At 39.5% G+C, this 25,736-nt stretch overlaps 1 protein-coding gene across 3 annotated transcripts in view; it reads right to left on the bottom strand.

Moving 5' to 3' along the window:
* Nucleotides 1-428: 428 nt before the first annotated feature.
* LOC105686965 (integrin alpha-PS2) overlaps nt 429-25,736 on the bottom strand; it is a 43,944-nt gene continuing 18,636 nt past the window's right edge. The window contains exons 5-14 of one of the 3 annotated variants that reach the window (XM_048648924.1): nt 20,387-20,507; nt 14,662-14,723; nt 8,976-9,024; nt 8,179-8,256; nt 6,597-6,772; nt 6,241-6,485; nt 4,617-6,132; nt 4,213-4,538; nt 1,806-4,152; nt 429-1,720 (exon numbers count right to left, since the gene is read on the bottom strand). In XM_048648924.1, the coding sequence (XP_048504881.1) occupies nt 1,634-1,720; nt 1,806-4,152; nt 4,213-4,538; nt 4,617-6,132; nt 6,241-6,485; nt 6,597-6,772; nt 8,179-8,256; nt 8,976-9,024; nt 14,662-14,723; nt 20,387-20,507 (5,007 nt within the window). In that variant the 3' untranslated portion in view covers nt 429-1,633. Of the gene's footprint in view, nt 1,721-1,805; nt 4,539-4,616; nt 6,133-6,240; nt 6,486-6,596; nt 6,773-8,178; nt 8,257-8,975; nt 9,025-14,661; nt 14,724-20,386; nt 20,508-25,736 lie in introns of all 3 variants that reach the window. The other 2 variants (XM_048648923.1, XM_048648925.1) reach the window with 2 other exon arrangements.

Genomic DNA, 25,736 nt, shown 5'->3' with positions numbered 1-25,736 from the left:
GAATTGTCAGTTTTCAGGGGACGAAAGATTACTGCACACAGGTAAGAGAAAGTGATATTACCGTTCGAGTATTGGGGGTGCGTATTACCTCATGAAATCGTGAAGCTGGAATAAAATGATTCAGCGGTAGATGGTAACTTTCAATTCATCTATGAGATATCAAGTTATTCTTGGGGTCTTCCACGGACTAGAACTGTACGATAATTTTCAAGAAATCAAAAATTTGTATCAATCGAACAAACCCTTCATTTTGTTTCTCACGATGACGACTATTGAATATTTACGATATCGTGTCGATAAAAATCTGAAGACGCGTACATAGCTTAAGAACAACGGAAGACGCAACTGTTTTAACAAACGCATTTTCTCGTTGCGTTTGCGAAAATAACAGTTTCAATTAGCAGGGATTGATGAAAGGCGTTCTCGAATATAGTATTAATATTATTTATTATTTTAACATTAACGCTTACTCTGTATTTACATATATGTTCTCCCCATCGTCAAGAACAATAATTGGATCGCGAATATTTCGTGTATTTATTCTTATTGCTTAAGTTTATTTTTTCTAAGTTTTTAGTATGAATTAATAATTTACATACATACATGAGACGTTAGTACACGTCTCCATCTCGCGTGTCATATCATTCGAGCATTCGGTATATACTTAATTTTAATAAATTATTATATTATTTTCTATGCTCCCACCTGCTTCTGAGCAAAACAGACCGCAATTATCTATGTATACAAGCAATGAGGCATATTCTAAATTTCTTAACTGAAATTTTTTTGTTTTATTACCGCGGGTCTGCAGGGCACTGGTAAAATAGAATTGTCATATAATTAATGAGATACATGATAGAAAATAGGGTATACAATCCTTGATGGCGGATGATTCTTAACTAGAGTAATTAACATCAGGTCGAAAAAAATTCAATGAAAAGAATATAGGTAATCAAGATTAATAACTGAATATATATACACAAAATATTTATAAATTGTTATTTCGATGAATTATCATTTTGTTAATCATTGATTTTTTTTTTTCTTTTTTTCGTTTTATTTTTTATGTTTTTTTCTGTATCGATATATTTTTTCTTTTTTGTATTATTATTCCTTTTAGTGCAGCCTGTGTATCTTTGATGATAGTGATGAAGAAAAACGTGTTTCTGACTAGAAACTCACTTGTGTATAGAAGTAAGAGAGCTTCAGCAGCTGGAGGGAGTTCCATTGGCAGTATGTTAAAAAAATTACTCGCTAATCGCTATCGCAGTTCTCTCTAGTAATATAATTTTTGTTTGTTTGATTTCGTTCGAATAATAGATAATATTATATTTTATAAAAAGGCACTCGTTTTTATAATCGATTATAATATTAAAAAATATCATATAAAACAGTCGTTCGTTAAGAATTGATCATCGTATAAAAGGAGAAGGAAAAAGAGAAAAATAAATAATTGGGACTCTCATCGCGACGTGAATGATGTGTACAGATCTGCAGCTGTAAGGAGCCCGATGAATAATTTTTTATGGCAATATTATCGATCCACCCCATCAAAGAAAAAGTTTGATTCGATCGAATCGCGTCCAAATCTATAATGAACCAACGCATGTGCAGTTCATCATATTTGATGCACTTAATCTTGATTCGGGTAATGACCATTCCTGTTCAACGGTTGTCTCTCAGGTGCATCTGTTGGTCTGTTTCTCTTGAAGAAACCACACTGAAAAAAGAAATGATATGTCATCACGTCGTAATTGTCAAAGCGTAATACCGCAGGTGAAGATATTCGGTTAGCTTTTGTTTACCTTGTAGAGTAGGAATATCAGTAGCAGCAAGATGATCGTGCCCGCGCAGGCCGATAGGACCACGACCCAGAGTGGGACAACGTCAGGTTCCGTAAGAGGAGTGGTGGGATATATCGTGGTGTAGATTTCATGGCTTTTCGGCAGTTGATCTATCGGGGCTCCGATAAAGGGTTGTCGAGTAACACGTGCTACGAGCTTGGTTGAAACTCTGACTTTTTCGTTGAACGCAATTTCGTTCAGGGTCTTAGCTTTCACTCTAGAACGCATGGCGATCCATACTTCCTGGCCTTTGTCCAGAGGACCGAGCGTACACTTCAGTTGAACGCATTTAGCAGATGTGCATAACCGGCCATCGTCCGTTCCAACTTTAGCCGTGTTGTAATCGACTTCGGTAAATCTGGAACTCCTTAGAAAAGCGGCGGCGGGATCATCCTCGTTGATATCTCCGTCGGCGATTTCCCTCTGACGTCTTTGCTGCTTTTCAATTTCCCTGAACTCTTCGATATCCAGAACATCGGTCTCCCTTGGGTAACGACTCAGTCGATTTTCCGGTCGATCTGTGGGTACGTTATCGCCGTTAAATGTACCTCTGCTTTCGTAGTGAGTACCACCAGATCCGGAAGTTACTTTTTTCGCCGATGTATAGTTTTCTTCGTACGATTCTTCGTGATAATTTTTATTACGGAACGGTTCGAACTCCCGACCGCCTTGAGATCCACCCTCGTGCGTGATCTCACTTCCGTAATTGTAGTTTTCGGTTCTTGAATTTCCCCTGGGCCCTCCGCCGACCGTGAAGGTTTGTTGTTTTTGATAACTGTACGTTCCGGGAATTTGGAATCTACGACCATCCGATAACTGTATGTAAATTTTGCCGTCTTCACCGCCCATCAACTGCCCTTCGAGACGTACGAACTGGTCGGTGTGACCGCGACCGGTCGTATATATCGGAGCTCCTTCGCTATCTTGGAGCTCGAACACTTCACCGTTTCTAAATTCAATGTATTCCCTATCTCCCGCCACACGGAATCGTCCGTCAAATAGAGCAAATTGCTTTTCGTCTCTGGAATGGGTGGTAAAGGCTGCGGATTGAGTATTCAAATTTGAAAAGAATTTCTCCAAGTCTTGCGAGGAGCCGATATTTGATATTTGGAAATGTAGTCCCGAATTTCCTGATGAACTATGTTCTCTATTGTTGGTTGAAACGCCGTCTGATGTTGAACCGAACACGGGTAATCGTCTTCGGGAGTTTTCGGTGTCCGTTGCGTAATGACGTTGAACTCCATAAGATATATCAGGATTGCTTTGTCTTTCCGTTTCTAAACGTCTTTGGGATTCCTGACGAACTCTTTCTTGCTCCTCATAGTAACGCTGACGGCTTGCACGCTGTCTTTCCACTTCTGACCTTCGAAATTCTTGAAGATATTCTCGCTCTGTTTCTGTGAGACGACCTTCGATTATACGTTGACGATCAATATCTGTTCTTTGCTTCTCAAGAAGTTCTTGTCTTTCCGATTCTGTCATCTCTGTCACTACTGTATGTTGACGATCTCTTTCCAGAATTAGTTTCTCCTGTTCTTGTCGTTGGGCGTTGATCATACGTTGTCTTTCTGCTTCTGCTACTTGATCGGCGATTCTTTGATTTTCGATAACCCGCTGTCTCTCTGCTTCAGCCTTCTGACTTTCTATCAAACGTCGTCGCTCTGCATCTTGTCTCTGGCTTTCTAAACGTAAATTTTTCTCCCTTAACTGCGCTTCGTAGTACCTTCTGTCGTCTTCGGTCAAACCATCAGATCCGCTATTCGTTGATTCTTCGTGATGTTCGAAACCTCCGTTCACATTAAAATTACCCTCATCGTGCTTGTAATTTCCATCTCTCCAACCGTATTTAAATACCCCCTCTGTTTTATTGTATATCTCCTGTTGGTTACTTCCTCCACTCCATGCCACGCCACCAGAGTATTGCCCTCCTTCAGGTTGAAGGGGAATTACCGGTCGAATTGTCATTTCAAATTCACCCCCATAACCTTCAGAACCCGAACCAGTTCCCGTAAAAATTTTGCCAGCATGTCCCGCTCCGGCGCTCGTACCCTCGTTGTAGTTTTCGGATCTATTTTGTTGTCTTATAATCCCGCCTCCGGCGCTTGCACCCTCGTTGTAGTTTTCGAATCTATTTTGTTGGCTTGTAATTACGCCTCCGGCGCTTGCACCCTCGTTGTAGTGTTCGAATCTATTTTGTTGGCTCGTGATTCCGCCTCCGGAGTTTGCACCCTCGTTGTAATTTTCGAATCTATTTTGTTGTCTTATACTTCCGCCTCCGGCGCTTGCACCTTCGTTGTAGTTTTCGAATCTATTTTGTTGTCTTATACTTCCGCCTCCGGCGCTTGCACCTTCGTTGTAGTTTTCGAATCTATTTTGTTGGCTCGTGATTCCACCTCCGGAGTTTGCAGCCTGGTTGTAGTTTTCGAATCTGTTTTGTTGGCTTGTAATTGCACCTCCAGATTCGGAGTGGCTTGTTTTGTTTTGCGTATACGACCCGTAGGTCTGTTTTCCTCCAGATGAATTGACCTCTATTTCAACCTCCGAACCATAGTCATAATCTTTCTGTTTGTATGTTCCAGTTTCTTTTCGCTGATTTATCCGGGCTTCCTCAGCATTTTTGTTAGCTCCGTTACTTGAATAACCAGCGGACTCCGCTCCTTCGTAATTTACGTGAATTCGACGCTTCTGGTCGAGCTGGAAATAAGAAAAAAAAAAAAATATATTGAGCAACTAATCAAGGGAAACAACTTAATTATTTGTAAAAATACTCACCACGAGGCTCAAGTAATTTGCGTTCGCAGTCTCGCATTTTATCGGTCCAGAAGTTTCTGGTTGTTCAAGAAGATAGATGAATTCCTCTCCGTTGAGAGTTTGCGCTGACCAAACGAGAAAAGCTTCAGCTTCCAAAATATTCGAGGGTCCATCGTTTCGTATAGTATAATTGTGCGTAAGAAGTGGCCCGAATTCCCATTCGCTGGTAACATTTTCAGACGTGTAGTTACCGAAATCGAAATAAAGGTCCTTCGGTCTACTTTTTCCTTCAATAATTAACTCCGTCTGTACCCAAATCGGCAGGTTTAGTTGATAAGTGTTGTCGTCTTGAGTACCGGCGTTTTCTGGATTCGTCGTGTTGACTGCCATGTCGAGTTTGAAGCTCGCTTCCATACCTTGGGAAGTCACCGGTTGTAGGATGACCTTGAAATGGACGAGATCTCCGCCCGGTAAGGGGTTACCGATATCGCATCGCAAGGTGTTGTTGTTAGATTGTTTCGGTGCAGAACATTGCACAGGTATTTCGGTCTTGTCGATTCTCTCAATTTTAATGTAATCAATGCCAGTGGGAAGCTTCAGATTATATGTGGCTTCGAAAGCATCCTCCCCAGAATTTTGCACAACGATTTCGAGCTCGAGTTTATCGCCAGATCCTAGTAGATATTTCTCGACGCTCGGAGTAACTTTGAGCTGTAGATTAGGAATGCAAACATTATCCTCGCCACATTTTTTGTAAATCGATAAGCTATCCGGCTGTGACGTGGTGGCACCTAGTACAGGAGTGAGCTGAGCAGTTGGATTCCTAGTCATTTCAAGTACTGCACGATCTTCGATAAGACTCATCCTCATTTCGGCGTCAATCGAGGTCAGTTTATCCCTTATATTCGGTGTCACATACACTCTGAATGTCTTGCAAAGTCTTTGGTCACGTGTTAGAGAGACGGTTTGATTGATTGAGTTTCTTGTTTCATAGTCAACGAAGAATAGGCGGGGGTTCTTACTTTTCTTCGAATCTAGTACATACTGTATATTGATTTGGTGGTTACCCTGGGTTCCGATTCCACTGTAACTGAGACATGCGTCTAATTTTAGGCAAGGTACTTGCGTTTGATCGTTCAGAACGCAGTTCTTATCCTCAAGAGATATTGATTTGTCTTTGGAATCGAAAGCTACGAATGCTTCTATCTTAATGACTGGGCGTGATCTGAAAAATGCAGCTGTGCCAGAATCGTATGCACCGATCACTACATCGGGATACTGATTTCCGTCAAGGTCAAGACCTCCCGCTACCGAAAAACCAAACGTTGATATCACTCCGTTTACTTGTTCCGCATATATAGCTTGGGAATATTTTTCCAACACGCCATTTGCAGATCCGTGATAAATGTAAACTGCACCTCTTCCCTTTGGACCCGCGTACGGTGCGCCCACAGCAAAATCTCCGTAACCATCGCGATTTATGTCATTTAGAGATGCCAAAGAAAGTCCAAATCTTCCTCTATTATCGACTCCGTCTCTGTATGATGCGAATCGGGTGAAATTATAGAAATGATTTAATCTCTCAATTTCTAATTGTATTTTTTTTTTTTTTTTTTTTTATACATAGTCGATAATTAAGTCCTACCTCGTTTCCGTTCGGATGAACTTTTGTGGTCCATTGCCCTGATAAAATATGTGTACTCTCCCCGTTTCGTAAGTCATTTCCGGGTTATCTTTCATCGTGTACATCGGTGCTCCGACAACCAAATCGTCGAGACCATCCCCGTCAACGTCGCAGGCTATTACGGAGTAACCAAAATATTCGCCCATTTGAGTTCCGGACAGATTATTTTGGTAGGTCGTCGTCAGATTCGCTGCGTAGATCAGCACCTAACAGACGAGCAGGAAATCCCATTTAAATCCAAATAATCTCCAAGATACTTGTTGATTTTTTGAAATAATTTTTCGAGCTCTGTTTTTTTTTATTTTGTTCAAGTGTACCTTTCCTTGTAGATTTGCACCTCGCGGCATCCCGACTGCTACGCTAGTTTGACCATTTCCTTCAAAATTTCCAGTTGCTACGGAATAACCGAGGTACGAATCGTCATCTATTGCTTTACTTTCTTTCGTCGACATTACAATCGGTAGACTGCTGACCGGTGACGAAAAGGCTTGACCTGTAGGGTAAGGATTATTGGAAATTTGTTATTAATTGATTATATGGATACCAGATCAAGGGAATTTGTGTTTGAGCAATTACTATTATTATTCTTATTATTATTATTATGCATATTATGCAGCACTACAGCCGATATTTGAGTCAACTGAAATTTAGTTCGCTTCAAAAATGCTTTCTTATAGATTTTATTTTCTCAATTTGTTCGTGAATTGTTTCGTAACATCATGCGATGGAAATTTCAGTCGTTATAAATAATAAGTGCTCATTCTCATCTAGCATTTTTATACGATAAGCACACCGCGTATCATTACTTTACACAGCTATAATTACGTATAATATGCAATCGAAAAATGAATTACTCGCAGTCTCCAAGTTCTCAAAAAAGCAAAAGTTTTCGACTCGCATCCCTTGTTAGGCGACTCGTGAAATTTTTCGTGATCAATTATCATTATGGCGATATCATTATCACTATAACTTGGAGACTGTGAAATCAAAAATTATAACGGACGTATATAGCGATGCAATAAATAATTCAGCTTCATCTCCAATTATAGTTTTAGGCTAGCCGTACTGCATGGATGTTGGATCGAAGCTGTAAAAAGCATACCGCAAACCCGCGTTGTTATACAAAATTTTATTAGCCACCCTCAAACTCACCTGGCAGTTAAAAAAACCAAAAATATAAAATAAATAAGAGTTACACGTGAGATAAAATAAAAGTATATTTACAACAATCCGTGAGTTAAAAAATTAATATCATTATAGGGGAAATCGGTTGGTTAAAAATCAATATTGATTGGAATTTTGTATGTCTGTCTTCTCGTTTTGCTCTCGTTTTCAAGTTGGTTTGTTTTAAATTACATATTAGCTCAAGCGTTTTGTTAATATAACAATATATAAATATACCAAAAACCAAATTAAAAATTTTCGTTAAATATCGATTATACGATGAATGCAGATTGAAAATTTTATTAATCCAAATCACTGCCAAGCAAGTGTGTAATGGGGATTACTATAATTTTGGTATTTTGCCTTTCATTTCATTCAGAGACCAAACCGCGAGTCTTTCGTTTGCACATAATCATGTGATACGGCTGGTCGGTACTTTGAATCTTAAAAAGCGTGTACAGATTACACGAATGTTTTTTTCTTATTGTGTTTCTCTTTCCGAAACGTCAGCCTCGCGAGTTAATCTCTATGATTCGATAAAGTTTTATCGTTCCACAAGGCTATACCTCAACGTAACACGGGTTAATATTGCTCGATGATAATAATGATGATGATTAATGAAAATGTATTAAATAGGGTCAGCGAGGGCGGGGGTCGTGGTTGGTTTTAATGCGTGTTTCTTTTTATTTTTTGGCATGGGGGTTGAGGCGGAGAACGCCTGGAAATTCTCGGTACCTGAAGATTCCCCGAAGTACGATAATCGGGGTGGTATGTATGGAAAATCAGCATTGCTGTCGACTGAGTACACCTGACCTGAAATGTTTATGTGAAAAAAAAATAATCTTCCGATACCCAATAACGACGAACAAACAATATAAAAACGAAAGGAACCATCATCCATAACATTTGAGTATAAATCGATTCGCATCGACTCTTGAAATATTTTCGGAGTGAAAATTTCATTCCTCACGGTGCAATAATTTTCAAACGATACCGCTAAGCACCTAATTTCTTTGAATTCTTTATGAGGAAACAGACTGAAATTTTTTACTCCAACAAATTCAAAAGGTTTATAATAAGCTGTAAATTATCCACAGCTTCGCTCCATTTGTATGGCAAACGGATGACGAATACAAGAAACGTATTTTACACATTTAAGTACAGACATACTTATAAGTACCACATGAAACAGACGATCTTACAACCCTTTCAAACGCCACCTTTTTGACCCGAAAATGAGAAGCGAGCCCTTTTTGGATACGACGGACGGATTGATTACGTACAAGTATATGACTATGGATATATGCATTTTTATGTGGAAAATTGCACACCGTGACTCCGGACATGCATATATGCATGTGATACTATGTATCCTGATAATATACCATGGTGAGAATTTGATTGATAAGCTTCTAAGAGTGATGGATGATTTCACAATATACTACAGAGTACGTATCACGGGGTATTTCTTTTCTCGTAATAATCACCGGAAATACCCATAATTTTGTATATTTTAAAGAAATAATAATTACCCTGCCAATAATAACTCCCGGGAGCGCCGATGAGCACCCTCTCTCCATCCTGCAACAATATGATGAAAAAACACGTTATGCGCTATCAAATTTTAACGTTCACCAAGATCGCATTGTGGCGATACTTTGACAATCTGTACAGAATATTTCAAAATTCGAGACAGTAAGTCATTGGTCAATCAAGGCCGAGTCTTTTTTTATAAAAAAAAAAAACAAAACCCACAACACCTATAACAGACGGATGAACCGAACTTATCTGGAATTCGTCAATCAGTTTCAGATTTCATAAGGGTTTCATGATAATTGGAACGGTGCAGTGAAAACCTTCTGGAAATAACGGAAGCGATTCTTCGTATAAAGTTCATTGCGAAGGTCAGTTATCTTATACGTTATCTATACGTAATATACGATCATCGTAATAATCTAAACGAAACCGACTTAGAAATACTCAACTGTATTGGTCGGATGCATCGTAGTTTATTTTCCGTTTGTATCTCGACAATATCGCGTGAGCAAAAAAAACCTATTCATTCATTTTTATGTTTGTGCGTCCGATAACCGGAGCAAGTTAATTTCCAACCGAAATATCATTCAAATATCCGAAAACGAAAGTCGCCTCCCTTTATGTCGATAAGAAGAAAAATGATTTACAGCAAGCGGCTGCAGCATAGCGATAAATAAATCTTTTATTCTATGTACTACCCACATCCCAACTTGACCGAATGATTTTAATGTTCCGAGTGGAAGTTGCTTGGTTTGAGAACAATTCGTGAAATCTGATAGAGTACCATTTTTTCAAAGGAAAATTTCTTCTTTTGTCCGACCTTATGGTCATACCGACGTTTTCAGCTGAATTACAACTCTTGTACTACGTCGATTGCCAGCTCATGTTGTCAAAAAAGTGAAAAATCTGAAATTTAGGAAACTGTGACGAAAGAAAAAAAAAAATCAATATGCATATATGTGTGAAGCATGTAATTGTTGAAGTCTTTCGGCGTTGTCGCAAAGCGGCCCAATTTTATCAGTGTGAGAAAGTGTTCAAGTGGTACTAGAAATGGCTCTGACACTGTACGGCACCGTAGCACTATAAACACCGTCCTGCAATGCAGCAGCAACCCTTTTGCGTTTTTGTCGCTTAGCCAGCAGCACAAAGCGGGTAATTAAGTCCCACATACTATACTGCGGTATAGAGTAAATTAAGTGGACACTGTATACCTTGCAGCTTATTGCTCAAGTTCCTTATACACCCTGGACAAATTACGTGTAGGCAGACAGTGAGGGAAGATTTATTGCAGCTAAGGAATACTGCGTTTAATGACTGCGGATAAAGATTTTTCTCTGATAGGTAATCCGAGCAAAATTTATCATCGCAATAGAAATGCGACGATAACTTTCAATCGATTGACGAAGTATTTCGCACAGAGATAATCTTTTTATTCGTAAGCGAGTCGATGATCGGTTTAGTGTGTTCGGAGAGACGAGAAATAACTGTATAAGGTAATAAGGGGGATGAAAAAAGGACGCAAGGCAAATACTTGCGGCTTTTATATTCGAAACGTGCGAACGCAAACGCAAAGTATTATAATAATTTGTGCAACGCTGGCGTTTAGGAGCGGAGGTTCTACCATTGTGAAGAACGTTTATAGTAATAATGGGAATCTGCTACACGGTGATAAACTGAGATTAACCAGATGCGCGGTATATTCAGATATTATATACTATACCTGAAGCTATGCCACCTTACGCAGCGTAGCTAAACCGTGGTTAGAGGATCGCGCGAATGGTATAAGCTGTTATTTTAAAAGGCAAACTTCGAGTTTCAGGAGAAATAATCTTTTATAATGTACCGCGGATACCGCATTTACAAGCCTAGAGACAAATGGCTGACCGAACACAAGCCGTGGTACGATTTACCGCCAACACCGAATCGAAGTACAGTAGACATGAGAATAGCTACTAGCTATAGGTGTCGTCGTACGTAAAAGTAGGGAAAACTTGTTCATATAGAGAGAAATTGCAAGGAATGTCCTCGAGTAACTATATTTGGAAAAATTTACGAGCCCGACTCTTCGACCTAAGAGTAGGTAGAAGTTTAGAACGGATCACGTGTCGTACGTCCGTCGGTCTTACCGTTGGCTTTTCTTCTTGATGCGGTAGCTAAAGGGATGAAAAAAATGTCAAATAAAACAACAGCGTCTTTTCAAATCTGAACCTGAACGAAATTTGGAAAGTTTTCTCCGGACATGTGAAACTTCTCGTTCTTTTCTTTTTCTCTTCCTCCTTAACCGGAAAAGGAGAACCGTGTAAAATAGAAGGGAAAAAAAAGATGGAAACCACTTCTTTTTTTTTCATGTTCCCTTCCATGACCCGGCGACTAGTCGCTTTGCAAAAATCCTCCGAGTAAGAAAGTATCACGTGTGTATAATTCGCTTTGTTTCTTAACATAGCGAGAGAAGTATAGTATTCGTACTTTATTATATTATACCGCAGCGGAGATCTGACTATAAGGGAAAAGACAAAGGGTTTGTTTTCTCTTGAGAAATGGAAGAAGAAGAAGAAGAAGAAGAAGAATATAAGGCGTGCGTAGGTGGTCTGGTATAGAGTGCAGAACACGAAACTGTGACAGAACGCGAAATGTCCTCTCCTTAAATGGCCGAGCATGTGAAATCCCAACGATCCGGTGTGCGCTGTGCGGTAAAGTGTGCCGATTTTTTATACCTCTACTTTATTTACAACGTCTGTACGGGATTTTTAGCATAAATTCTATAGAATGCCAACACCTTTTTATTTACTATCGACGTATTCCCGCGAAACTAGAATCTAAAATACTTTCACGTATCACATCGTATATACATACGTATGTACGTACCTACGTATGATTCACACATACGGCAAGACAATATGTATATTACCGTGTACTTCTTGAGCATGAAAACTTGACCACTCGCGAGTGTGTCCGATCGTGGGGATATAATTTATATATAGATATATTTATCGGTGTAATAATTCATGGAGTAGAATAAGAAAGAGGATCGGAGAGAGAGCCGGTAAACACCCCCCGTGGAGACATTTGCCGGAGGTGGTTTCTTGCTTACATGGCAAAAATTTGCAACTTAAACAATAGGTGGGTTACAACGGAGCATGAGTCCTGGAGGGATTATAGTTGTCCGCTTCCTAGCAGCTTGAAAAGTTGCGCGGTGCTACGGCTACACCGCATGGCAGCGGCAGCAGCGGCAGCGGCAGCAGCAGCAGCAGCGGGAACGGTGGAGGAATTACATATCAAAAGACACGATATACTGTACACGAAACACGATATACACACGACCCACATGAGTTGTATTCTGGCGCCGATTTAAGAAAAAGTCGAGCTGCGACTCAGATTGAAATATAACAGAGCCAAATATGTATACCTACAGAACGAACGGTTGGGGAGGAAAGGAGGAGAGCTCTTCGAGTCCTGCAGGACTATTAAATTTATGCCCCTGCTATCCAACGCTCTCTCATTGTTCGTTCTCCTTATTCTCAAGACCTTATTTCTCTACTGTCCAACATTGTCCATTTCACATTTGTATATATGTATATGGCAAAAGTACGTTATATGCACGGAACTCCCTATCAAACTCTTCAAGAAATTCGTATGCCTCGACTCGTGCTTATATATTTTATAGATACGTGTGTAAGTGCGTATCGCATGTACCCTATATACTTACACTTGATCGCAAGAATCGTGACGATAACAAATGTAGGTGAAAATCGATCGTTGGAGTCAAAAATCAAGTAGAGTACCCTCAATTTTTTATACTCTTACGGAAAACTTCGAAATGGAGCAGATGGCACAGCTTCATTTGGACCACGCGATGCTATTTATTTTCAATCTTTCAACGCGAGAAATGTCAATGTCACCCCCTGTACTATTACGGTTTTCAAATGAAAAAGGTAGGTAATATTATACGTGATATCGTAAGCGCGTATAATAAATATACCTACATATATATATATGTGTGCAATATTATCCCGAAAGGGTTATATTTAACGTCGAATAAAAGGACTCCTGTGTGACTCAGGAACTTCTATACTCTTACTTTGGTCGGAGAAAGAAGCGGAGGATTTCGCAGTGGAATGGACATGCATTAAACATCCAAACTGCAATTCTGAATTATACATCGTTCCGAGAGATAGCTGGGCCTGGTCTTTTGCTTCCCGCTACCCCGCAGAAAGAGGCTCGCGGATTGTCCTACTATACTATTTACTTTGGCGGCATTTATGCGCCTGCGGTCCATTACGGCTAGGTGTTCCAACCTGGCGCCGATTTATCGTTATTCTGGAGCTAAGCGGTTCATATTGGCCCGTACGTATATCAATTTCATGTAAGCAGGACCTTCTCCGGAAGCCTAAAATCCACCATTCGTGTCCACGTGTATCATATCACACGATCCATGTTATCCATCCACCTTATCTTGTCGATCTCTCTCTTCTACTTTTTTCATTTTCATTCTTCTTCCAACAGTTTCTCGCCACCTCTTGTTCGACAACGAATACGATACACACGTGTGCGGCAAAAAAGAAAAAAATGATACCAGTTGCGAAAAATACTTTGGACTTCCTTTTTTTCGATTATAAAATGCTACCGAGTAACTCGAATCGGTTGTTAGAAAAGCTACAACGAATTTGTGAGCTTGATATGAAAATTCAGAATCCTTCGAAACAATCCGAAATTGTTTACATCCAGGAGAGTTGCTTATTTGCCGTTGCCTCTGAATTTTTCGGTTCTTCAGGTAGCAAACTTATCGGCACCGTTTGCATGCAATTTGTATGGTGTGTGGAAACGAGAAAAAAAAATAAAAAAAAAATGAGAAAGGAGGGAAAGAGAAACAGAGATTTAACGTTGAATTTCACGTCTGTCCGTAAGAATTCGAATTCCTTGCCATGTTGGGTGAATACGCGGTGGTAAGCTATTCGAAGGTTTATTTGTTGGTTGAGCTTCAGCTTTATATGCGATAGTATATAAGGATAAAGGTATATACCTACGTAGTTACGCATACGCATATATGCAACGTAAACGCGACACGTGCCACACGACGGCGTGTTACCTTTCGTACTTTTATTCCTATGCACACCTTCAACTTATATTTATTTGCGCGAGCTCAATGCTTCTGCGCGGTTGCGGTGGCAATAATTATTACACCGTCATACGATACCTATTCCTCTGGTACGAAAGAAAGAAATATATAAAACGGGGGTATAAAAAAAAAAAAAAAACAAGTGTGAGAAGTTTGATGAAAAAATTCTCGCGATGCGAATCGAAATGCGCGATAAATTGAGAGGTATGCGAGTTATACGCACTCTGCGCATCGAGCATTCGCCATTTATACAATTAATTAATTGACCGCAACCGTCGAAATTGCGGACACGTTATTTGGAGCATCCGCCATCGAAAGATACATGCGTCAATTTATATATTAATCCTTATTCATTGACGATCAGGGGTGACTCTGATTCGGGTTGCACTACGGACTGAAATTATTACAATAGACTTATGTAAGAATAATGCGGGAGGATTGACGTAATTGAGTGTTTATGGAGAGTCACGATTAGCTGATCGTTTTTGTTTTTGTTTTGTTTTGTTTTTTTTTTTTTTTGAAATGTTAAATATTAATTCATTAGCCGGTCAGAATTATTCGCTTACCTTAGATAGGGCGGCGCTCATACCAGCCTGACAAGATCCCTGCCTGTGGTAACCCCAACGTCCTGAAACGGAAATGGATAATTATTGCATATTGTTCTCTTAACTGAATAAAGACGTAGGTACCGCGTATGTTTCTATCTTCAGACATCCTTGATCGCGTCGTCGGCTCCCACGATTTATTCGAACCCCATTAATTAATTTCAGGGGAAAGATTTCATTGAAAATCGAACGCGCCTCCGCAAAATACATCCTTTCAAAATATCGGCAGAGAATATTTTTCCTTCTTTCACAATTTCAGAAGGTTCTAGTTGCTCTCACTTCAGCCCAATATAGATAGACGCGCGATTACGTTACACGGTCGACTTTTGAGTGGTTTGATAATTCTCCAAGTAAAACAAAAAAATAAAAAATAAAACCAGGAGAGTAGGTTACTACGAGGAAGTTGATCGAGACTTTTCGAGCACTTATCACGCTTCACTTGAAACCGTCACTGGATCTCAAGAATCCGTGTCATAACTATACGCGTCATTACGCACCCTGACTTTCTGACAACGCCCTCAACCTATTACGTTGGTATCTATTTCATTTTTTAAACCTTCGACTTAACGTCATTTATTTATTTATTTATTCATTTATCGCACTTCACCTCATCGGAAGCTTTTTTTTCTACAGCTGTTCAACTACTCGTGGAAAGAGATTCTTCTACATTTTTCACGCCTAGATCGCTCGGCCTTATGCTGATTGTTAATTGAACGTCTGCCCAATTTATTAAACTTTTCGAAAGGATACGGCGTATCTTGTGCTTCCGTTCTAGCGTCATGCGTGTAACGTACAAATATATATGTATACCTATATCCGCTGCAACTATCGGTCGATATAATATGATGCGCAACGCGCTGCAAGCTGATCGGAATATGATAATGATAATTAATTTAATTACTATCACGCCCCGTGGTGTTAACACCGTATGATTTCTACGAGTGAACATTCGATGCAACGCGTTATCTATTCTTGAAGATTTCGACTGATTTGAATCATTCTTTTTTTTTTTTTTTTTTGAAATCGAATGTAAAAAGTCATCGGTATCCATCCATGGTTTGTTGAACCGCTCGATCGGTTTTGCCGCACATGTAAGTTGGTATAATAATTAAAATATAGGGGGGGCTCAATATATATACAGGGAATTGTACGGCCGTGCATATATACATATATATTCTATTTATAAAATGTATCGTGTTGCCGGTTACTTTCTGGGTGAGTAGCTATTCTTGAATCACCGCGTTCGCCGCGGTATATAATAACGTGAAAATACGAGTTAGTTTTCTAGGGTCCTAAATTCTAAAATCATCTCCCCGCGGGATAATAAAGACAGATTTGTTAAACGATTTTAATGCAGTGAAACTTGAGCCTAACATCAGTACGAGAAGGGAAGATTTTTCAATTGAAGAAAAAAGAAAATGAAAAAGGAAGAAGACTAAAATAGAAAATCCACACCTCCTCTTTTTTCGTTTTCTCGCGTTCAATTTGTAGAAATTTAATATCTCTTACCGAGTTATATGTTATCAGGCATACCTATTTATGTACATACGTACATGCAAAAGTGATTAATTACGACTATACGATTTTTATAAATATACAAGATAACTTGCAATAAGTTGCGCGTCGAATTGCCATGAATTGCGTACACGTATACGATGAATGAACGAATAAGAGAATCCATTAAAAAGATAAATAAATGATAATGAACGAATGAATGAACTTACTATGTTTCATGTCATATCATACTTGTTCTATGCTAAATAACGCGAGTGTATTAGAGATAGTTCGCGATGTTGTACGTATTAATTTATTGCGAGAAGAAAGAGAGATGCTGGTCACGGAGGAGGCGATAACAAAAAAAAAAAGAGAGATATAAATGAAATGAGGAACAAAACAGACGGAAAAAAGTATCAATTGAAAATAATATAGTGATAATAAAAAAAGGAAGGATGGTCGCAGGAATGCGTACAATAAAATTAATTAGTTGTCCGCAAACAGTACCCAAGCTTCGAGTATGGGGTGTGGAGTGTATGGGATAACTTATAAGCAAACCGACGATCTGTCGTTTATACTCGTTTGGGTTTTATAGACACGTGCAGTTGGTTGGTTGGATGCATGTACGTACGTACGTAGCGTTATAGGGACACAAAAGAAAATTAACGAGAACATAAACGAGGAAGGCTGCGACTCCACTGTAAATTGATAACCGACGATATAAACGCCGGCGATGTTGATGCTGTAGCAGTTGAGGCGCTTCTCCATTAATGCGGATAAATAAGTTGGGGAAAATTTTTCGACTGTCCGACCGAGAGTTAAAAATAATTTCCAACATTTTATAACGTCGAGATTTTGTTTTTTCCTCTCTTCTTCGGATCCTCTACCGGTGAAAATCGTGCCACTGCAACCAAAGTCCGTGGAATTTTTGCTCCGAAAAATCCTAAGCGTTGATAATTTCTTTATTATCGTTTTTTGGAACGTGTTCATCGAAGTTGTGCGTATATCGAGTTCGTAGATACGTTTCTTACAATTGGCGCTTTTCTCTACCGTGCAATGTACCGGGAAATTCAACGTCAGCGTTTCATATATAGAAGAAAGAATAACGAGTAATTATTAGGAAGTAGCTGCGACGGGTGTACCGGGAACTCGTAATTGTATGCACATCCCATTTTGCAATATGATCGTGACTCTTATTTATTCCGGTTGTGAAAAGAGCTGTTGAATATATGTATGACGTATACGATAAAAGATGAAACTTGTGCCGCGGAAATAATTTCGGCATCTCATTTGATTCAAACGGTTTTATCCGATCGGAATAACTCGATGATCAAATCGAGGATTCCAGTTTTACGGGAGCATTTCTTCGACTTTTCACATATCGATTGCGGAGCGAAGAAGAGGGAGATCGTTATTACATGCTCCATCTGAAAAGCAATATCGGTATAATAAGGTAGAGCCATCAAGTTGTTTTTATTATTATCCCGTACCGGAAACCGATCGTAATTCGGAGCTATATTTATCGTATATGGCGCTATAAAAACTAAAATGAAGGGATTATGGTTTTAAAAAATCCGTCATAATATCGTCGCAGCAGGAACAGCAGCCCGGGTGCAGTACATAAGTTAAATAAGCAGTCTGCACTCCAACGGTAGCCGTATAACTATCTAACCGGAAACTGGTTGAAAACGCGCCGGAAACACGGTTTGCGAACTACGCATGCATTCCAACGCCGTATAAACCACGCACGTGCATTTTATCTCCATAACGCGATGCGCGTTTCATTTTATCACGAGTCCAACCGGAAAAATAGATCGGTGAAAATGCACTTTCCTCGGAAAAAAAAAAAATAAATAAATAACCAGTAAACATGATACAAAAGTCACTGCTCTCGGGTGTCGAGATATCGTTGCACGGAGCCTGAGAATATCAAAAAACTAGATCAGATGAAAAGAGAGCATCTCGCATATTACTCGAATTATTTCATATCAAATTATCGCTGCGAGGAGGAAAACGTTTCACGCGGAAAAAATATTGGAGAAGACGAAAATTTTCAGGCCAGAATCAAAGTGGGCGATCGATCGCACGAGCTCTCATTTTTCAATTGTGAGGGCAATCGGATTAACCGGTAAGTTGGAACATCTTCGTTTTGACGTAGAATGCTCCATGTACTATAATACTCCACCCATGCATCCCGTCCATTCAATAGATACAACATCCACGCATGTGTGGGTGATATATATATCCAATGCACGTTGTCTTTTATCCCTCATAAACTACCGCGAGGAGAGCTTGTACAGCTATACTCTTTCTCCTCCTTCTGTGTCGGAAACGTTCACCGCTTGGCTGTTATTAACTTTCGTTTTTTGGGGAACCGAAAAAGCGAAGAAGTAAAAAAAAAAAAAAACTAGACACAAAAAACTAAAAGGAATGGAGAAAAAAACTATTGCCATTGCGGCACGAGTCCTTCCGCCCCTTGGATGTGAGCGGGTATATCGTAACAGTTGGAGTTTGAATCGTATTGAAAATTCTGGAGGGGCCCACGTAGATAGTTATGGATGACAATAAATGGCACATACCTATTTACATCTGTGTGTATGTATACGGCAGCTGATATCGCGCCTCAAAGTTTTTGGATAAGTGTACGGAATGTACATGTGTATGTGATAAAATTTACGATGACAGCTGCGCATCAGAGAGGCAAGAGAAAGTGCAGACTTCACATGTACGTGTACAGATGCGTTAAACGGTGAAGAAAGCTTCTGCAGTGGTTGAAAAAATGAGTATTATCTCAAAGGAAAAGAATAAGATAACGAGCGAACAAAAAAAGAGAGGTAAGACTCGCTGCGGGGTCAGCAGGAATCACTGCAGGTGAAGTGCATCTTCAGATAATATTCGACCCATGATCACTGAAAACAGCTTTCAACGGCAACTGACGTACTAAACAAGAACAGCTTGAAAAGCGATGGAAGAAAAAATTCAGACTCGATGCGATAATGTTATCGGTTGCAGAGTTTTTGGTGTATTATACGAAGAAACGAGATATTTTAAAACGAAATAAACGAAGCGAAGGAAGGGGCGGATTTTTGAGTGCCGCACGCAGTCCCTAAGAGGCGAGGAAAACTGCAGGGGAAAGGAAAAATTTGTTCCGGTAACCCGTAGCGTTTTTCTTCTTTCTTTCTTTCTTTCTTTTCGTTTCTCCCTTTTCTTCAACTCGATCTGTGTCAAAAACTCAAGAAGTGAGCATGTGGCCCATTATAATAACCTGGCTGGGACAGGAAATATTCCGTTACCGAATATTTATGGCATCTTAAGTAAGGTAGACGAGTAACGTGCCCTTCATAAAATCCGCAACATATGTCACTTGAAGTTTATGGGAAAACTCGGTGAGTTCAATGCGTGTAGTTGAAACATATAACAGTAGGTGGCTGAATTTCTATCGCGAGAAAGAAAATATAACCTTGATTTAATTCCAAAATTCTGGGGGTTTTTGTATTTTATTTGTTAACGTCCGTTCTACCATCTCTGGTCTACTGGATACGGAGTTTGAAAAAAAAGTAGATGAAAGTCCAAAAAAAAAAAAAATTGTTTAGAAATTTTATTTAGGAAGTTTAAGGTCAGGGTGAGCATATCCAGATACAAATACGAGCATCATGTATATGTTTTGTGTCTAGAATAGTTTTTCTGTAAACCAAATTTACGTTGTTAGATACACTTAGTATATGTTTATTTTTTTTTTTTTAAACCAAAAAGAAGTTTTTGTTTAAAGTGGAGACTTTTTCTTCTCTTTTTTTTTCCTCTTCTTCTTTGGGCTTACGATGCATTTTGTGAACTTGATCGTTTTGTGGCGAATGAGGTGTGGTATGAATTAGATCCTGACTTTCAGCTGCTCGGCTGCACGTCGTACTATAACTACTCACAAGTAAAAGTCAGAATTTTGGTCTTGACTTTGGAACATCTTTGAAGCATATGGTTTTACTTATGGCAATACTTTCCTCCGCGCATCAGTTGAACCATAAAATTGTTCATGTACATATCTTGAAAGTTCCCCCTCGTTTTTGGGGTAGACGAATAATATCCACATTTTAAATAAAAGGGACCGAACGCGTGCAGTGTATCTTTCTTTCGAGTGATCCGATAGGGATATTGAACAACGCGTTTACTGGTTTTTATTATTTATATCAATACTCACTCGTTCGACAGGGTGAAAATTCCTTCGGTTCGCTGAAAGAATTTTTTGTGATGTAACAAGTCCCCACGGGTTCCCTCCTCTGCAAATTCGATCCGAACCACAAGTATCTCGGTGCACAAGCCTGGAATCAGCGAAAAATATACAATTCGTTAATTAATCTTTTTTCATTCTCTTTTTTCTCATCTCTACAGGTAAAAATACAGGTGATCTTACAGAGATGCACAATATCCGGTGTTTCTACCACGTTTGTACTCATTTCTGTGTACGTAAGTCTAACGTCTTTTCCAAGCAATTGGAACGAGAGGTGAGATGACAGCGCAACGGCATTGTATACAAATATGTTTAGAAGGTCATATAACAAAGTCACGGGCGTTCGGATCATTTTTTTATTTTTATCGACGACGTATCCACGTTACTTGGCCAAACTGCTGCATAATTGAAGCTATACGTAACGTATGTTTACAATTTTAACTTTGTGAGCGTAAATTATACCGTGAACCACAGATCGGCCGACTTCCATTACTTGATTTCTTTGTTCTCTTCGGTTTGATTCATTCTTTTTGTTATCTTTTTATTTCACGTAATAGCATCGCAACTATTTGTCTAAATCGGCGCCCCATGTGCATCGGGTGAATTGCTGTACGTAACATATATATATATAGCGTTTGTGGTGGGGACTTTAATAAGGTTATCATATTATCGGGATCGGTGTTCCATGACCGGTCTTTTCGGCTACCTAATAATAAATGCCTGCTACCCGCGCTGATCCAAATCGGAGAAGAATTATGACAGCCAGTTGTTAGAGTGGGTATAGGTATACCTACGTCTACTGCGACTGTAATCACGTCGTAAAAACTATAAAAAATATAATAGTGTATGGATGCGTGTACGTAATATGCAGACAGTTTGAATTATATTTCATCGAACTACATCCGGACGATATTCATGTATTGTATATATCTAATATTTATAGACCGATGTGTTAGCTATCAGCACTTATTCTGGACCACACCCTAGAAAACAAAATGGCCGTGTTGGTTTTTCAAATTCCCAAATATCGACCGGTATCCTGCGATTTTTCTTGTCTGAAAGGAATACTTTTTTCGAAAAACCAGAATAGGCTGATTCGATCGGTCCGAAAGAAATATATGCCTATTTTTCGAAAAAAGTATACCATACTCATCGTTAAATCATAGATATATTGAACTATTCAATATATCTATGGTTAAATCTTTTTTACTTTCGGAATTCGTACATTCGAAAGAAAAAAATAAAGGAGCGGAGAAATAAATTACTATCGAGACGTTTTTCACAAGCACATTTTTCTCGATGGGTACATCTATGGTATACTACACAAAAGTAATATACAACATCCCTCAGACATCTCCTGATAACATTGTCTAATCAATACGCTCCCACAAACAAATGCAGTAGCAGTACCAAGTAGATAAAACTGAAAGTTTTAACGTCGTAGATAAAGATTCGGAAAAACCTGAATATTTTTTTTCCTCTTCCGTCTCAGTTTCCGCTAGTCATTTGACAAAGTACAATTCACCTTAAATTTGAACAACTTTCATCTGTTCGGACCTCAGAATATCATACGAAACTGCGAGTTATCAATTACTTAACGTACGTTATCAGGTACGTGCTTATATATTTTCCAAATGAATATCCATATCATTTTACGATGATACGCAAAACGTGTACTGTGGAGGCTCTTAACGAATCCCAGCAATCGATCATAACGTACGTCTTGAAACGTGAAATGTAATTATTAATGTTACTGTTGTCATTTTTATCGCCACTCGTATGCGCGGCGAATATGTATAAATCTATTATATACATCAGGCGCACATATACAATGCATCTTTAGGCATGCTCGACACGGTTCACGCCGCGCGTTTTCCTGATCGGTTACTTAGCCTGCGCGGCAGTGTGGCATTGATTAATTATGTACTTTATAGCGTACGTTATACGTACGATGTACAAGTGTGTGCTCCGCATCACGTTACGCACACCAATAACCGATGTGCTGCACTAACAGCGGTAATAACAGTAGTGTATAATAATGATATTCGTTATCATAATGATAAATAATAAAGCTACTTTGCGCGAGTGACGTTACACACCGTATAATCGAGGAAGGCGCATCCTTTTTTACACGCTTATACACATACGCGTGGACAGATCTCGAATAAATTAGCGGTGCAAGAGTCGAAAAAATCATTGAGCTTTGCTTCTCTTGCTCACTGAGCTTAAAAAATTTTTTGCATTCCGAAATGAACCACGCCCAACAACCGTGATGGTTCGAATAAAAGTTACAGCGGACGCGAAAAAGTACGCGTTAAAGATGGTAAAAAAAAAAAAACAAGCAGGAATAAAATAAAACAAGTACGTCAAAAATTGACTGCATTGTTATTTCATATTTTCGTTTTCTCTGAATGTTGATATCGGTATTATAATTGGGCAGGTATACCCGTAATGCACTGTAATGAGTGCACGTGCAACGGTGATAAAACGAGTTCATATACTTCAAGAGCGAAGACAAGACCATCATTTTACAACTAACTTCACTTCGGTCTTTTACACTTCATTGCGCGTTTGCCCTCCAGCGCTGAATTATTTCCTTGTACATGTCGAGATTTTATGCGGTACTCGTAATTTAGCAAATATACATATGTGTACCCGCACAGTAATGTGCTTATAGTTACGTAATTATATCGCATCGTTACGTAATAGAAGGGCTAATTTCAACGCGTCTTGTAAATTGCAACAGATCTACTGTAACGGACGCACAGCTAAAGGTTCGCCATACCGAAATGGGACGATCTACTCTCATATTTCACGTTTCATATGCTGCGCAAAAATATGCAAGTTATTGAGGAAGTTTGAGAATCACCGAAATAATATCAAAACTTCCGAAGGAGGAAGAACTAAAAAAAGCTACAGTTCCCAGCTGATGCAGGAGATCAGCCCACATTAGTACGGCACGAAAATCTAACTCGAGTGTCGTATACCTGTCGACGTGCCAAACGTAAACGAGAGCGAACGCGTTGAGAAAACGAAAACGATAGCTAAGGTAGTTTTCTTATTGCTTATTTTATTTTCTCCATTTTTTTGCGCTTCTTTTTTTTCAAAGTTTCGTCGTTGAGTCACTAACAGCAGCAACGGAGATGAGCACGATATGCAGTACGATAGTGGGGGAGTGAATGAGTCAGAATATTATTTATAACTATTATTACGTATCGTCGTACGATATTATCAGTCGACCGCGTCACAGGGTTGGAATAATTCAAGAAATTGAAAATCGGAGAATCGCTCTCGCGTTGTAGTCCAGACTTTACCGTCCGATTAAAAATAGTGAAGCAATAGTAATTCGTAGAATTAAACAACAAGTGAACACCTGAGATTGGATTCAACTGACAATGAGTATAAATTTTTCCATATAATTGAAAATGATTTTCTGGGGGATATCCATAACTACACAAGCCTCATGTCGCGTGTAATAAAAAAAAAAAAAAAAAAAAACTGACCGATCCCTTCGAGATAAGGCATACTTCCGTCGGGGTCAGGTTTTGTCGAGCCCATGTTCAGCTAATGGCGCAATGAGACGGGCGGCAATTGTGCAGAAGTTAACTCTCTTCTCGTTCCGCAAAGCGTGGTGCAAGTCGAGAGCTACTGCGGCTCCTGCTGCTGCCGTCCCCGTAATAAGAGTGTATATAATACCGGAGAACGGAGAAAAATAAAAAAAAGTCGAAGAATATAAGGGGGAGGCGTTGAGAAAAAGCCACCGTTTAACGGGCGTCGCAATTTGTCCCGTGAGAACAATAAAATGAAGTAAAATAAAGGTGAAATAAAATATAGGAGGATGAAAAAGATGTCGAGGGAATTTCTATTGTCTTGCGCGCGAGGCGCCAAATTAGCTACGGCGGTGGGCGATCCGTGTACGTATAATCTTGCCGCGCATCTGTGTATCTTATAGCTATTTCTGTAGGAAATATTATATCCCGAAGACGCGGAACGGTGAAGCTTAATCGTATCGGTTTGCCGCGCGAAATGTGAATCGCTTCGACTGCATAATAGCGCGAGGAGAGTTAAGACCTTGGTGAGATCGGGATAATCTCTGGGCGGTCAATTCCGCAGGCAGATGAGAAGAGGAAACGAAAAAAAATAAATAAAAAAGAAAATAAAGAAAGAGCGTGAAGTTAGGAGGTACAAGATTCTGCTTTCAGCGGGGGTCGCAAGGGTCGCGATTGTCTTCTGTTTTGGTAGCGTCGCGTTGTGCTGCTTTCGCGGTAGAATAATCTCCTCTTTATTCTTACTTTAATCGATTCGTTTTTTGCCGTCCTCGCAGTATATTATGCCTACCAATACGAAGGTTGCCGCGAACAATTTTATCGCCCCGATGCCAACTTGAGTTGCGCCGCGCCATCCTCCTCCACTGTTGTATATTTTTCTTCTTTGAAAAACGGCGCGTACGTTACCTATAAACGTGCGGCATCGACAGTATTTCGTTTGATAAAAATCCCCCGTAATTCCTCACCAATTTTATTATTATCCAGGGATAAAATATCGTTGAAAAAATTGACGCGCAATATATTTTATTATACGTAATTGAGAACGCGGCGACGACCGTTACAAAATCTTTTTTTTTTTTTCCTCCATCATTGTTACAAGACAACCTTGAAGAATTGCGCGCGATGGACGTTATAAGGGTTGTATTATGAATGCTAAGCGAATATATACTTATATCGTTGCTGCTGGAGTGGGCTTAGTGTTTTAATATTTAGAAGGCTCGACGCATCCTGACGGCAATGACTTCTCCGACGAGACACGTGATCCGAATAGTAGGTATTCTCGTATCTCGGCTCCTCTGCTGTTGGGAGCAGTGTTAGCGATTCGCTAAAAAACCAACCCAACCAACGTCTTCTTGGCAGGTTTCTTCCAAAAGCTTGTAACCCTATATACCTGAATGCGGTATTTTTATCGCCTAACCGAATCGCTCTATTATTCTATATTTTATTCGGCTCTTTCGAGTCCCGTCAGTCGCTAAATTAAATTCCTCCGCTCCGAAGCCGAATGACCCGAAAAAGATCGGGAGAGTTGGGGCGAAAAAAAAAAAAATTTTCTCCGATGAAAATTAAGGAAAAACGAAATACATATGGGCGGACCGTTTGATTTATGGATCTGTACGCGGTGGGTATTTATAAAAGAATGTAACACCACCGCATTCTGGTGTAAGTAGATAATTCTAACATTACTCGAGGTATTTTATACTGGTAAACCTGTCAAGGGTCTTATAGTACGGACAATTATTATCCAAGATACTCCGCAAACTGTGGGTATACTA

This window comes from Athalia rosae, chromosome 1, assembly GCF_917208135.1.
Source record: "Athalia rosae chromosome 1, iyAthRosa1.1, whole genome shotgun sequence".
Classification (NCBI taxonomy): Eukaryota; Metazoa; Arthropoda; class Insecta; order Hymenoptera; family Athaliidae; genus Athalia; species Athalia rosae.
This window is presented reverse-complemented; position numbering and strand designations above follow the sequence as displayed.